This window comes from Penicillium expansum, assembly GCF_000769745.1.
Source record: "Penicillium expansum strain MD-8 chromosome Unknown contig198, whole genome shotgun sequence".
NCBI lineage: Eukaryota > Fungi > Ascomycota > Eurotiomycetes > Eurotiales > Aspergillaceae > Penicillium > Penicillium expansum.
Window position 1 is genome coordinate 1 of NW_015971402.1, and position 14,939 is coordinate 14,939.

Sequence of the window (14,939 nt, forward strand, 5' to 3'; positions counted from 1 at the left end):
GGGGGGGGGGAAATATCTGTGAAAAAAAGACATCATGAAAGCCATTTAGAAAGACTAACCCAGGGACATCACAAGGCTGCAAACGCGGCTGACTATTCTTGTCTACAATGAATTGAGAGGAGCCTTTACACAAATTAGGTGATTGTATTCGACTGAATGAGCCCCAATACTGATTTGACCTCGTGAGTACATGGCGACCAAGTCGTCCTTTCGCTTTTGGTCGTTTTGTGATGCCTTGCCCTAATGAAGTCATTAGATGTAGCCGTAGAGGATGTTTTGAATGTGGTCCATCAGGCTACAATACAATATAAGAATAGGAACTGTGAAATCAATAGACCCTTACACCCTTAGAAGGAAGCATTTGCCCTGGAGCACATGTTACCACCACCAATCTTCTCTCACTAAAAAAGCAATCGACAACCACACAGGATTTCCCTTCCTCGCCTCTTCAACCTTCTTCTACCTCACCCTTTTCCTCCTGACCTTTCTACTCTTTACCCTTCTAGTCCTCACCCTTTTCCTTCTCTACTACTTCACTCAACGACTTCACCACGCTTTGAGCAAGCTTCAAACCCCAAGATTGAACAGAATTTTCCCAGTACTCGAGGCAGCTCGATGGGTTGCTTTGCCTGAAGGTTGGTGTCGCGCTCTCATTTGAAATTTCAGAATTCACACTAACAAACCTCAACAGATACTCGGCATCTACCCAAACGCAAGGTAGCCCGAGGACTTGATTGTTCTTTCATTTACCCATACTCACATCTACATCGACTTTGCCATTGCATCTGCTCTACCATACACCTCCCACATTGATTCGAGATGCCTCCGAATTCCCAGTCCGCATCCTCTGCTCTCCCTGATGAGGACGACAACGCCACTGTCTCTTCTGCGAACATGGAAAGTGAAGATGACAAAAGTTCACCTGATGTCCCATGGGTTTCCCGTCTCAGCGACTCGTTTGCTCTAAAATGTTCAATTTCCTCGAAACCAGTGCGCAGGGATCCATTTGGAACCCTTCCTTGGTACGCCCTAGATGTGGTTTTGTTCAATTTGCCCGACCTACCGACGTTGCACCAACTCACCCTGGCTTCGCCCGATGTTCGGGATTACCTCGACGACAAGATTGGCATTATGCCTAAGTTGGTGGAACACATCATCGAGCGGCGGGAGTATGAAACAAAATACATCAACGAGGAGGAATGCGACTACAGCCAGGAGGACGCCGATCGAGGTCTCAACGAGGATACCCGTATTTTCTTCCGAACTCTGGTCTATCTTTGGTGGAAGGAAGACTCCGTGGCTAAAGGGGTGCCTTCAGATGACAACCCACTGCCCGAGGACTTCAACAATCCGTTGGTCTACAACATCAACATTACCGTAGAGGGCTTCTATGAGCCAGAAAAGGTCGGCATCATTCGCCTCCCCGCATCAACCCCAAAACACATTCTCCGCCATCTCCTGAGCCTTGCGAGTCGCCTCCGGCGGGATGTACATGCCTTCTTCCACGAGACAATGGCTCTCTGCGCCTCCACCAAGATGCTGGAGCTCAAGAACAAAAAGGCGCACTGGCCAAACAACGGACCTCGGCCTCGCGGTATTCCGCATCCCACCTGTGGAACAAGATACCCTCTTTCTTGGATGGAGGAACAGCGGCTGATGCTTGCATTCCTCAAGCCGTACATTTTCTCGGTGCTGCGACGGGTGGTCTGTGAAAAGCGGCTGCTGAGGCCCCTTTCTTGTCTCCCAGACCCCCTTCCGGAACGAATGTACCCTGATACCCTGAAGAACCTAGAGCAGAATTCGTTGGCAGATTTCTGGTCGCCATACGCTAACTATGGCTGGATGAGAACAGAGTCAATGGAACAGATGGAGACTGTCCTTGGTTGGCTGGAAGAAGGAAAGGGATCTCACGCAATTCGACGCAAGAGAGCAACCAAGTTCACAACATGTTGCCCGACGTTTAACCCATGGACCACAACGCAATTTAAACGCAGCCGGAGCGACCTCCAACAGATCAGCCTTCCCGGGCCCTTTTGGGCACAACAATGCGAAGTTGTACCGCAGTCGGATGTGCAAGCCGCCGGTTTCCGCGGAGAGTTCCAGAGGTTTGGAGTCAGCTTTTGGGATATGGAACGAATGGAGTACCTAGGGTTCGCAACTAAACGTATGCACCTGGGGCGGTACCCGGAGCAGCTAGAGCTCGCTTTCCGGTGGTCTTCGATGCTACTGGCGTACAACAAAAAGGCGCCTCATTGGGCCCGAACGAAGAAGGACCAGCCGAAGAAGGGACTCAAGTTCCGTAGCAAAACACAGGCTATTCCGTTGAGCAAAAAAGTCTGATTGACTCGCCTTTGTTGACACCGGAGCATCGTGGGTTCACCGATGGACCCCGAAGCAAGATTCACATTTTTTGATTTACACAAATTACAATTCTCGTTTTATGCATTTGGCGATTGAGTGAAAGGAGGAAACGAAAACAGAAAATCAAAAAAAAAAAAAACACATCCTTCAGGGGATGTCTCCGCCGTGATGGAACGGACGGAACATCCGCTTTTTTTCGATTACGCAAGGTACATTTCTCGATTTACGCATTTGGTTGTTGATGAAAAAGGAAAAGCACAAAAAGAAACCACACATCCTCGAGGGGATGTCTCTGCCGTCAGGGAACGGAAGCAATTTTTTCGATTTACACATTTGGTTGTTGAGGGACAGGGGCAAAACACCTAAAACACCAAAAAAATCACACATCCTTTATCGAGTGTCTCTGCCGCGAGGGAACGGCTGCTTTGGTGACTACGCAGGAAAAGAAAATACAAAAAAAAGCTGTTGAGTACCTTCATTGATCGCCCTCGTAATTCAAAAGAGACGTAGAGTTGCCAGCAGCGATTTTAGCTTCGTTCTGTAGCTTTTATATCGGGACCTGGCATTTTCATCGGCTCTCTACTAACCCACTGACTGCACCATGTTTAGGTCCAAAACATGTTCTATTGAACTTCTTACATCTAGACCAGCCCAAAAGGCAGAACCCAAAGAGTTTTGATTAAGCTGATACTAATCCATGGATGTTGATAGGCACTTCGATCCACACAGATTGTGCAAGTCAGTTGACACCCGCGAGCAATGAATGAAGCAGGCAAGCTATTCGATTATGATAACCGGATCATCAGGTTCAGTCGAGGCTTCATTCCCAGGAGCAACATGTATGCCATGGGTGGTTTTCATATGTTGGTGCAGGTTCCACTTTCGCGAGAACCCATTCGTATGTCGAGTGCATGCCCTGAAAGGGCAGACAATATCCACTTTCCGATGAGCACCCTTTCCAGCGGCTGGTTTAGCCGTCTTTGGCTCCTGTTCCACGGCTTCTTCTGTGTCCTGTACAGTAGGTTCTGGCACTGGTTCTGGTAGCTCCTCTGGGGCTGGGGACGGGGATGAGGAGGGAGGAACGATTCGAGGAGTCTTGTGTATCTTCGAGCTTCGCCGGCTTGTTGTCTTCGGTTTAGATTTAGGGATCTTCGCTTTAGACTTAGATAACACCGCTTTAGCTTTGGGTGTCTTCTTCGCCGTGGGCCGGGGTTCAAGCTCAGGTATGATAAGCCGGCTGCGACTTGTTCGGGGATTTGGCGGAAGGATTGGCTGAGGACTCAGCGGCGCCGAGTCGATCTCACTCTCGCTGTCGGTGTAGGCATATTCTTCTTCAGCACCTGTCTTGCTCCTCTTTTTTACCCTGCCTTCCGGCATTCTTCTAAATTCCATGTCTTCGCCGAAAAGATCGGCGCATCGCTTTGATGCGCGCAGTACTGCGGGAGTGGGCAGGCCCATCATTGATGCAAGTCCTATGACTTCACTCCAGTCTCGCAGTTTGAATCGGTCCTTGGCGTGTTGATTGATATCTTGACCAGCAGAGGAGTCGCGAGATTGCGCTCGGGTTTGGGAAACTTCTGGTAAGTTCCCATCTTCCCTGTCCGGTCCAATGGACATGCGTGCACTGTTGGAACGACGTGACAAGCCCCGCTCCTGAGACTCCTGTCGAGCACTTCTCCGACCACGCGATCGACTTCTGCTCCTGCGATTAGGGCTCTCGAGAGTCTCATGGTCTTCTTCGTCCGAATCACTCCATTGCTCGTCACCAGAGTCTTCCTCGAATTTGCGACCCTTCGTGGCGCAATGGAGCCCGTATAGCAGACTGTCTACTTGTGAGATCACATTGCGGGCCAGTGGTCGTAATTGGCGCAGTGATTTCTCGTCATCAAGCAGGGCTATTGGTCGCAGGATTCTAGTATCGACTGGCACTTCTTCATCTTCCTCCTCCTTTTTCCCCAATTCATCGTCCATCAGCTCATCCCCGTCGTCCAACTTATCCCGGGGATTATCTGCGATTTCTTCAAAATCCAACTCTCGGGCTTGGAAGGTCTCCTTGGAAGTCTTCAATATGAACGCTGTAATGCATTCCTCCAATTCCGCACTGGGTCGGGGATCAGGTTCCATTTGGAAAATATCAGGGGCATCCGCTCTCCTCTGGATAATCTCACTGGAGCGGGGAACTGTGGACGCATGAACAGGCCATGCAGCCCATCGCTTGTTCACACGCAGTGGCGCTTTGTCAATGACCCCAGGGTTCTTCCGGGCAGTGTCCCGCGCTCGCCTGCGAATCACGTGGGCGTTGTAAAGGTGAGCTGCCAAATCTCTGGTTCGGTGGGTAATCATTGCATTATAGGCTCCAATATCGTCGGCGTTATAGTTCCTCCACGAATTGGCGTGCCCTTCAAATAGATTGGGACGCTCAACCCCAGGTGGCAGGTCAAGACCTCGGTCGACTACGTAGTAAATTGGCTCAGGCTGAGACTCCTGGAGTTCGTTTGAGCGTATGCGACTTCTGCCACGATTATTGCCCTCATAGCTTCCGTCATCAGAGTCATCCCGGAAAGGCAATGGCTGCCCTCGCATTACTGTGTCAAATTCATGTTCGTTTTGGTCTAGTTCTTCATCCATGGGCTCTGTTTCAGAGAATGGCTCTAGGGAGGCATCTTGCTTCATGGGGCCTCCAAAAAGAGAACTTCTTGGCGGTTCTCCCTGAGAAGAAGGTTGCAAGACATCACTGCTTGGGCCGCCAAATAATGATTGGCGTGGCTGTGCAGATTGCGGTGGAGGAAGATCCGGCCAGGGAACCTGGCTTCCATATAAAGATGACATGCCGGAAAGAAGTCTTTTCTCTTGCCGTTGTATGGACGAAAGGTTCACCTGCAGTGCCTAGATATCACATGGATGCGGATTTTTATTGGAAAACACCCGACTTGAAGGCCAAGAGAACATTCGGTGTCAAAAAATCTTCGTAATCGGTACTTTTAATGATAAGTTTTGACTCTCCCCTCCGACAGTTTAGTTCTTACAGGGTGCTGAAGATGTCAAAAATTCCATGCGGGTGGATCATCGATGCGGTCACGTGACACATATACACGGAGTATGGACGCTAGTCCTAAAATGGCAATATATAAGTTTCTAACCTGTTCTCTTTTATTTCTATCACTATGATGGAATTTTAAGGAGCGTTCAAGGTTCAGTTTAGTTATTGAATTCAAATGGAGTTGTAAAATTACACGGGGCGAACACTGCTCAACTGAGGCTAGTGCAGTACTGTGGAAGACTTGAATACCATAGAGGGGCAAGCAGTGGCTAGCCTGGTTTGCGTCACAAATATACTAGCGATTCTGGGTGTTGTCATGGCAGCCTCGTCGTAAGTCCACGATGGCGTACTCGGATGTATTAAGCGACAAAGTGGCGAGCTGAATGCGCGCGATCTGACTTACCTAGGTCAACCATTGAATTGATGCTCATTTACGGTATTGCACTCATCCACTGAAGTATCAAAGCACGAGAATCAGCCCACTTATGAGCACATCTCCCCAACCAAACAAGCCCCTGTACCTGATGCTTTCCTCGGGGTTAGTTCCTCAGTGTGGTTTAGTGGTCCCCACAACTCTAACAATGGACCAATGAAATTTAGTTTATCGTCGTAACTTTAATCTATACTATTTTCTCAACGGAATTTAAACAGTTGAAATCAGAATTTTCATATATGCACGAGATATTGTAGGGAAACATGTGTCATCATCGTAAAGAAAGTAATGATAGTAATTTAATAGTAATATAGACTGGCGGCTCTATCTAGATACCCAAAACGAATGAAAGTGACAAAGTTGATTGTCAGAAAACAAAACGAAACCACCATGCTTTTACATTTTCAACCGGAATCTTAGAACCAATCATTAGGAAGAAAGAGCGGCATTGAGTCCTCCCATATGGAGTTAGTCAAAGCACGCTTATTGGATCCATCGGAATCCATGATCATGATCTGACCGTAGGGCTGGAAGGTGTGGTCGTACAGAGCGCACTCATACTGGAACCCGTACATTCCGGAGGACCACAAGATTTTTCCATCCTGACGCCAAACCGCGTGGGCATCGTTGGCGCCGCTGGAAGTCAGAATACGGAGATCAGTGCCGTCAGGGCGGATGGTGCAGACCTCATAGTTAGTCGGAGAAACCTTGCGGGTAAAGATTATAAATTCTCCGTCGGGCGAGAAAGAGGGGAGATTGTCCCAGCCGCTGGTGAGCTGGGTGATCTGTCTAGTCTCAATGTCGATAATGCGTAAACCGATATCAGTCTCGTCACCGTACTTAGCGGTGTCAGCACCCCACACGCGGTAGACGACCTTCTTGCCGTCGTGAGAGAAGCTAGGAAAGCCGGTATTTAGGTTCTTCGTTCCGTTAACCCAGAGACTGCTGGTGGTAAGGACCTCGGTATTACTGCCGTTTGCGGTGGAACGTAAAATCCAGCCTCCTCGCCAATCACGCGCTTCAAACCAGCCGCCCACTCCAAAGACAATCCATTCGCCATCTGGGGACCAGCTGGGACTGTAGGCCCCTCCCAGACCATCTTGAATCAGATCAGTGTCGAGTAGACTGGTATCATTAGGCTTGTAGAGTAAGGAGACATGCCTATCGTCTAGGTCAAACGTGGCAATGGAGGAGTTCCCAAGCTGCTTTTCAGTCAAAGCCACGCGGTCGTCCGACGAGAGTTGAGGGAACACATCAGTGAAGCGGTATTCCCAGTCGTTGTCCCAGCTGTAAAGTTCTTTAAAGAGCGGGCGGATAGACCAATCAACCTTCTCGTAAACAACGTACTTTCCGTCAGGAGACCACGAGGGAGAGCGGATGGTGGTATTGAAGTAGGTACCGTTTGTGAGGTACAAGCCCTCCTTATCACCGCCTTTCAGATGGTACCCAATGGTGGAGTTTGTCACGTATTGAGGAAAGGTCTTAACACCAGCCCCGCCAACCTCAATTCGACGGTCATCGCCATTGATCCCAACAGAGATAATTGCGGAGTTGGCATTTGCAACGGTCTCAGGCCGATGCGCATCCCACGTATTATTACGAGTCATCTCATAGAATATGAGGCGATTGCCATCAGGTGACCATTTGGGGGACCCAAGGCAGTGGCAAGTGCGATTGGCAACACGGCGAAGATCTGAGCCATCAGGGCGAATGATGTAAATGCCGAGCTCTTGGGTGTGCTCCCAGCCAGCGAGGCCGAGGTACGTAAGATTTCCGTGGCCATCCCATTTTGTGTTGCGGTCAGAGGAAAATGCAAGCCAATTTCCATCTGGCGACCAAGCTGGACGAAAATGACCGTGCATCATGTTCTCATCTGGCAGGTTAGCCGGGGTATCTGTGATATTCCACTCAGCACCGGTCTCCAGGTCCTTGACCCAAATATTTGCGATGTAATTGTTGGCTGTTGAAACATATGCTACCAACGTTCCATTGGGTGAGATTACAACGCTGTCTTCCGCTGCCGGAGATGTCACAATCGGCTGTAGATCGGAGCCATCTGGGCGCACACGCCAGATATCGGAATTTCCATCACCGTTCCGCTCACTCGTGAAGCCAATCCATTCACCATCGGGAGAAAACTCGGCGTGGTATTCATAACCGGGATCTGTCAACAAAGGACGCTCGTTGGTGCCATCCGCGTTGGCGATGTATAATTCCGAGGCACCAGGAGCAATGCGGTTCATTAACAGCAGACCCTTTTTTCCAGCCGCCGTGGAAGGGGTCGGGGATGCAACAGTTGGGGTTGACTTGCTTATAATGTTCTCGCGAGGTAAGTGAGCATGGAGGTTAGCATTGTTGTCAGCCTCAGTGCCCGCATCTCGGGCATAAGGGCAGCTAGCTAACGCAGGGGCAATGGCGAAGCCCACAACAGTAGCAATGCTAAGACGCATTTCAAATGTCGTGGACAATTTTGGAAAGACAATGGTCTCGGGTTAAAAAAGGTTTCTCCGGGGCTCTTCCAATGTTACGAAGAGGAGTTGGCACAGTGCTAATATGGAATGCGGGATTAAACCCCCGGAAGGTGCTACCTACATTATAGCTAGCTGTATATATAGATGGGTTTGAGAAGGCTTACTTGAGCGTGCTATCAAGTCGTTTGCCTAAAAATGATATATTCATTATGGATAATGAATATTTTGATAAATAATCCTCCAGAACAAACGGAGAAACAACTTGTTATCTTACGTTGACTAGTATCCTTTATATTTACCAATGTCCCTGTTATTCTTGCCTGATTGAAAATACCCGATTCATAATACTTGAACGATCAGAAGAGCGGGATTAGTCTAGAAAAGGGCCCGAAACAAGGGTCGACTCTGCATACTTCCCTGAGTAACCATAACCACGCCATTTGCCACGTCAGGGGCGTAGAAGCCATCGAATACTAATTTATAAAAAGACAAGAAAACTCAGCCGCATTTGCGGCCTTGTCATGTATTTTTTGTTTTATTTTTTTGAATGTCTATTTCATAGATGTTTTGCCCGCCTTCTTCGGTTTCATAGACACACGACAGAAGAAGACGGAGAAAGGCTTAATTTGTGAAATGGTCTTTTCTATGTACAACATTTGAAAAACTTAAAACGATATTTCGCATAGAGCTTTCGCTCTAAGCCATATGTGTCTTGTATTGTTCTACACCCAAAGTCGAGAAATGTCGACCACCCAAGTCAACTAGTGAACAATCCGCCGGGATCAAATATCTGCAGAACTAGGCCCTAATGAGATTGCTTTAGGAAGCCTTCCCGGACAGTGCTCTTCTAGGGTAGGCATTCTAGAATTTGGTACAGAGACGGTAATTAGGGTCTACCAAGTCTGATCGGAGTATGAAAGCTTGCGACATGACAATATAGACCGGCAGTGGATCACATTCGAGTGGCGCTGCCACAACTCCTGGTGACATGAAATAATGCATGATGACTCCTTTGGGCAAAAAGAAAACTGTGAGACATGCCCAATCGGAGTAAGCAAAGTGCCACCGGATCAGGCCAGCCTAGCATTTTGTCGCGTGTGGTACAACCAATAGATATTTCTCAGCATATAGTTTCCCAGAATTGATAATAATGTGGAAGCAAATGTATGTTTTCACACAAGCCCAACTAAGAAAAAGTGAGCAACGCCACAAAAAGGTTCCACAGATTGTTCAGCGCTTTTCGGCTGATATTGAACACGAGGGACGGCGTCAGATGCCGGCGGCTGAGGTCCCGCCTGAACTCTCTGGGGCTTTCATAGGCTTGACTGCTACTATTACCAAGGCTAATTCATCTTGAACGTCGAAGAGGGTCTGTAAATAGCACTGGCGCCTAATTCATTCTTGTCGCCAAAAATGACAACCTTGGAACCTCTCGGGTATAAATGTGGGGGCAGTAGATTGTCGTTTGGACTCGGAGATGGGGCTGATGCGGACGTAAGCCATATCCTTCGCCATTATTTTACCATTTCTAATATTTAGGATTGGCTCGCAGATCAATTTGGCTAGACAATGTGAAACATAATAGCTGCGCAAAAACAAGTAATGGATAGGTTCGCTCTATTTTATCCATGTACATATTGCCGACAACCCAACGGGCGAATCAAAGCCTTGGTCATTCTCCCTTCGTTGATTCCACAATAATTTTCGAATCCTCATCGAATGTGACCATAAAAGTCTTCCACTTTGCCTGCCCAACTTCTGTTTTCTCTTGGCCGATGACGGAGCTCAAAAACCCGCCATGTGTAACAACGACAATATCTGGTCTTCCGCTGTCCTTTAGCTCCTTGAATTTATGCTCCAATCGACGCTGTATCCGTGCTCCACGCAGCTTCAAGCTCTCAGAATCGCTGGCGTAAAGCCCTTCCTTTGCTGGAAATATGGGATCCAAATCTAAGATTTCCCATGGGAGATCGTAAAACTCCGAACGTAAAATCGAAATCTCTGAGCCAGTATCACATGGTCTAGCGGAGTGCGCCTGTACATCTGGTTCTAACAAAAGGCACGCGCCATTTTGAACCCCGGAGCCCTGGGCGTAGTACTTCTCATCAATGGTTTGTTGGAAGCCTAGACGGGCTGTTTGAAGAGTGCGTCGGAGTGGAGATGTCACCACTAAACCAACGCTGTCCTTGAACGGAAAGTCTTGACAGAGCTTCAGGCATTGTTCAATCCCTTTTTCTGTCAATGGCGGGTCCAGAATGCTTGTATTGTGGCCGGGATTGTGGGTTCCCTCTGCATGTCGGACCAGATGTAAACGAAAAGACATTTCGGTAACGGTTGAACGGTGATTCTGTGACTGAATGGAGAGGTATAATAGAGAGATCAATGGGAAGAGACCGATGAGTATGAATCTCATGAGTATTTGCATTCTCGTCCTGAATTTAATGATCGGTTAGAGTACGGGGCTCCGAAGCTTATATCCGACCTCGGGAGCTTAATCGGACCTCCCTTCCAACTTAGGAAATATCAGCCGCAGCCCTAGAGCTAGAGTAGATCCGAGCGAGTTGGAACCGGAACTTTTCCGAATGATGGGCTTTGACGGATAAGAGAATATGTTTTACGCTGCGGGTCAGCAATCGTGATGTACTAACATTTAATGTAACAAGAAGGCACAGAAGAATGGTAAAATAGGTTATGCCCCGACTACTGCCAGAAACAGTGATGAAGAAAAGCCGGTGTCCTTCAGACAGCTTCACATCTCTCAGATAACACCTGCGTACTCTACCACGGATGATCCAAAGCATTCCAACCTCAGAAGTGACCCCGAGAGCTGTCGTAAGTGCTCTCTCCACTCCGGGGCCCTCCTAGCTGCGTGCGTAGAAATATATTATTAGGAGGAACCATTTTCCTTTCTCGTGTCTCGTTCCTTCACAAAGGCATTCTCAAAGTCAAGCCCAGAATCCTGACGTATGACACCGTACCCAGACGATGAATCCAAAGGCCGGCCGCCATGCGCATCCGAGAAGTCCTTCGCCCGAGACATATTTTCCAGTGCTACTTCGGCGACTTTTAATCTGGCACCAACATTTTGGGCGCAACTGATGCCATGCTGAACATCCTTGATACCGAGATTCAGGTTGGACCAAGGGGATTGACCTAGACGAGATGATCAGCAAAAGAAAGAAAAACTTGGATATTCTCAATTGAAGCCATATTCATACCTTCCTCTGGCAGGTAAACCCCCTGCGTCATGCGCCTAGAGCTGGAATGCATCAAACTTCCAAAATTCAGCTCAAGCAACTTTTCAAGCATGCCTGTGCCAAGATCACTTTTCTCTGCTAGCACTTGAGCTTCTCCCACGATCTCCATTGTTCCTGCCACGAGAAAATTCCTAAATGATGTCAGTGGGACAATTACAACACCGTACACAGATTGGTCACAATCTTACCCCAAAGTTTTAAGAAGCGTGGCTTTCTCGGGCTGATCCGAGACAATCATCACATCCCGAGCAATGACACCTTTTCCGAAAGGTGCAAGTTTATCAATGGCAGGGCTTGGGCCGGCCATCGCCATCAACACCGTACCACTTTCAGCAGCCGGGGTGGCTCCGAAGACCGGTGCTAGTGTAGTACATAAGAAACCGCAAATCATGATTGAAGTTGGTTTACTTACCAGCAACGAAGGATGCATTTCGGTTCTTTAGTTTTTCATCTGTCTCCTTGGTAGTATTCGGATGCACAGTGGTAGTATCCACAAACAACTTGTCGTCAATATCTTTGACAGCTAATATTTCGTCAACGATAGCATTCAAAGCCGCATCGTCACTAGTCTGTTACTCAATGTCAGTGAAAAGGGCTCATGATAGATCTGGGGGATCTGTAAAAGGTCTTCGTAAGAAATGCGAATCCATATACTCACAGATATGAATATCAGGTCACATTCCGCGACAAGCTGGGCAATAGACTCGCATCCAATAGCCCCAAGTGCTTCAAGTGGAGCGCCACGAGACGCCGTCCGATTCCGGAATCTTAATTGGGATTTTCTGTCTTGTTGAAGAAATCTGTGAACATTTTGCGCCATTGCAAGTCCCATACTTCCGAGTCCTAGGAGTAAATTAGAGATGTGAAGGCCGTTGAGATTGTTCTTCATTGCCGTACCTATCCATCCCACGACTTGTTTGTTTGACGCCATTTTTTATTAGTCTGTTTATAGCTTGTGTGTGTTGGTGCTGTTTGATATGTGCAATTTATTACTTAACGTGTTCCAAGGCGAAAACATCAGCAGGTATACGTGAGATCTCGGATGTGACCCGAGGGATGACTCACCAATAATATGCCCCCGGGAGGGGCCCCGAACACTCTGTACGTGGTAGCTCCCCGGACCAAAACATCCCCAGATGCGGTAGAATGAAACTCATCTACAAGGCGCAAGGTGCGAGGTATGAGGAGAGATATATTATTCTAAGACTAGATAAGAGAACTTTTCCTAATGATTAAGATCAAACATGACTACGGAAACCCACAGTAGTCAACTATCACAACTCATTTTACCGCAAACCTTCTACATCGTCGTGTTCTTCACAGGATGCAGTAGCATAGGTGGTAAGCAGATTGATCGATTAGCTCTCTTCCACTGCCAGTGGTCAGCACTGATTTCCGCAAAAGAAGCTCAATCTTACCTCCTCTACATTGCCATCCCCCAACCAGGCTCGGTAGAGCCTCCCAGAATATTCCGAATCGAACATGTAGGTCATATTTTTCAGAATATCGTGATGCATATTCCATGTCCAGATACTGTCACTCCGAACACTGATAGCCCCGGGCTCACCGGAATTCGCACGGCGGTTCAGTTCCTCAAGGTCCCATTCCTGTGCATGGTATACGGGCTGGGGAATCTGAACTGACTTCAGGCCATAGTACAAAGCCCAGGAGGTTGGAGACATCTCTGAACCTAGAGCTAGGCCGTTGTCAACAAGATCGGTGTGCATCAAACGGAGCACGCGCGCTAAAAGTCGAGACATGGCAACGGGGGAAGCCCGGCGTGGAGTGCTTTGTCCTTCGATGAACTCGTAGATCACATCGCGCATCGGCCAGCCCGTGCTCGCCGGGTTGAACTGTGGAAGCCAGGTAATCACGTCTGGTTCCTCTCCAACGCCCCATCTCGATCTGTCTATCTCCGCTGTCGGTGTGGGTGCTGGGAACGGTGCCTCCTTTGAAACATTTAGACCCTTGGCTAGCACTGGACCCCAGACAGTTGGACGATCCACCATACTTTGATCTACCATCTTGTTGAACTCATCCCAGGTACCATGGACCTTGGGGATGTAGAAGTAAGAGTTACGCTCCCAGAGGTGTTTCCGGGGTTGTTGTTTCGCGAATGCCGTCGCTTGTTCTAGTAGATGATATAAATGTCCAGTGTACCTGGCATCCATCTCAAATTGCCAAATAAAGTCGTATTGTTGATAAAGCAGCGAGAAGATTTGCACCGGTTGGAAGTATTGATACATTGCCCTGTTCAATGGTGAGCATAGCCGTTAATATGATCACATGGTAAAACGTACTCGTGGACGTCGATGGTCGGATACCAGTCCTCCAGAAGCTTGGTGTTGAAAAATACTGCAAGCCCTCGAAGTTCTTTTGGGAGGTACTCCTCTTTGAAACTATCCATAGCAACATTGTCCATCGGTTCAGGTAATATCTCGTCCTTCGCATCGATTAGAAGAATCACCTCATACTCTGCACCTGAAAGAAGAGAGTGTTCCATGACCATAGCACGGATGTTGTGGATGTCATTCGTTGTGTACTTCATGTCAATGGTTGAGCGTAGAATAACAGCTTTTCTGAGATGAAATTGAGGTAGACGACTCTTCCGATGACGATGTTTCTTGTGCCTGTATTCCACTTGTTGGGTCTGCTGTTTGTGTAATGTGGATTTCTTCGGCTCGGGATTCGACTTGTTGTATCTTTCGCGGTTACTTCCAAGGCAGGCCCGTTGCAACTCGGCCCAATTGACGCCTTCCCAGTTCCTTGAGATTCGAGATGCGACACCATCCCGTGTTTTCACTTCATAGCCATATGTACCATAACGGGACGATAGATCAACACAAAGATCTCTATCGAGATGCCACGCCTCGTACGAACCGAAGATTGGTGTTGGGAATTCTGAGTTTAGTTAATCAAGTTGGAGCTCCAAGTGCTTCGTGACGATCTTGCTCAAGTCACAAACCTGACTGCTTCCAACGATATCCTTTCATGGCCATGTCTTCGTTCTTAGGATCCAAGAGCGCTCCATCGGGGCCAACACACTGTTGGTAGGATCCTCTCCACTTTCTCTTCCACGCAGCACTGTTGTAGTCAGGGTATGGATTATATGGGATAGGTCGTGATGTGGAATCATGGCCGTCTTTCCAAAGGCGCAGCGGGAGGATGTGCTCATTGATCTGTGGACGAAGCAGAATCACCACAAACACAAAAGATGCAACAAGGACCATGCTGAGCTTCTGGAGCGCTAGGTCAGTACCTTTGAACAACATGGCGAGTCCCCAAAACGACCGACAAGAGTGTCTATGGATGTACGTAATTTCCAAATTGGATTTACGCGTGTTCACGTGGATGCACGTAACGCTGTTGATAATATG

The 14,939-nt window shown here is 48.1% G+C and overlaps 5 protein-coding genes across 5 annotated transcripts; 1 reads left to right on the forward strand and 4 right to left on the reverse strand.

The window, feature by feature from the left end:
- Positions 1 to 819: 819 nt before the first annotated feature.
- Positions 820 to 2,340, forward strand: PEX2_062450 (uncharacterized protein; the record flags this gene model as incomplete). Its single annotated transcript, XM_016743516.1, has 1 exon — positions 820 to 2,340. The coding sequence occupies one exon, from the start codon at positions 820 to 822 to the stop codon at positions 2,338 to 2,340; it is 1,521 nt and encodes a 506-aa protein (XP_016596223.1).
- Positions 2,341 to 3,138: 798 nt separating this feature from the next.
- PEX2_062460 (uncharacterized protein) lies at positions 3,139 to 5,034 on the reverse strand (the record flags this gene model as incomplete). The annotated part of the gene is made up of 1 exon (XM_016743517.1): positions 3,139 to 5,034. The coding sequence occupies one exon, from the start codon at positions 5,032 to 5,034 to the stop codon at positions 3,139 to 3,141; it is 1,896 nt and encodes a 631-aa protein (XP_016596224.1).
- A 1,216-nt stretch (positions 5,035 to 6,250) lies between these two features.
- On the reverse strand, positions 6,251 to 8,284 carry PEX2_062470 (TolB family protein; the record flags this gene model as incomplete). The annotated part of the gene is made up of 1 exon (XM_016743518.1): positions 6,251 to 8,284. One exon carries the CDS (start codon positions 8,282 to 8,284, stop codon positions 6,251 to 6,253), a length of 2,034 nt encoding a protein of 677 aa, XP_016596225.1.
- Positions 8,285 to 9,977: 1,693 nt separating this feature from the next.
- PEX2_062480 (phosphoglycerate mutase family protein) lies at positions 9,978 to 10,628 on the reverse strand (the record flags this gene model as incomplete). The annotated part of the gene is made up of 1 exon (XM_016743519.1): positions 9,978 to 10,628. One exon carries the CDS (start codon positions 10,626 to 10,628, stop codon positions 9,978 to 9,980), a length of 651 nt encoding a protein of 216 aa, XP_016596226.1.
- Positions 10,629 to 11,192: 564 nt separating this feature from the next.
- Positions 11,193 to 14,834, reverse strand: PEX2_062490 (uncharacterized protein; the record flags this gene model as incomplete). Its single annotated transcript, XM_016743520.1, has 7 exons — positions 11,193 to 11,458; positions 11,524 to 11,693; positions 11,751 to 11,922; positions 11,975 to 12,131; positions 12,981 to 13,812; positions 13,863 to 14,463; positions 14,528 to 14,834. 7 exons carry the CDS (start codon positions 14,832 to 14,834, stop codon positions 11,193 to 11,195), a joined length of 2,505 nt encoding a protein of 834 aa, XP_016596227.1.
- Positions 14,835 to 14,939: the final 105 nt, after the last annotated feature.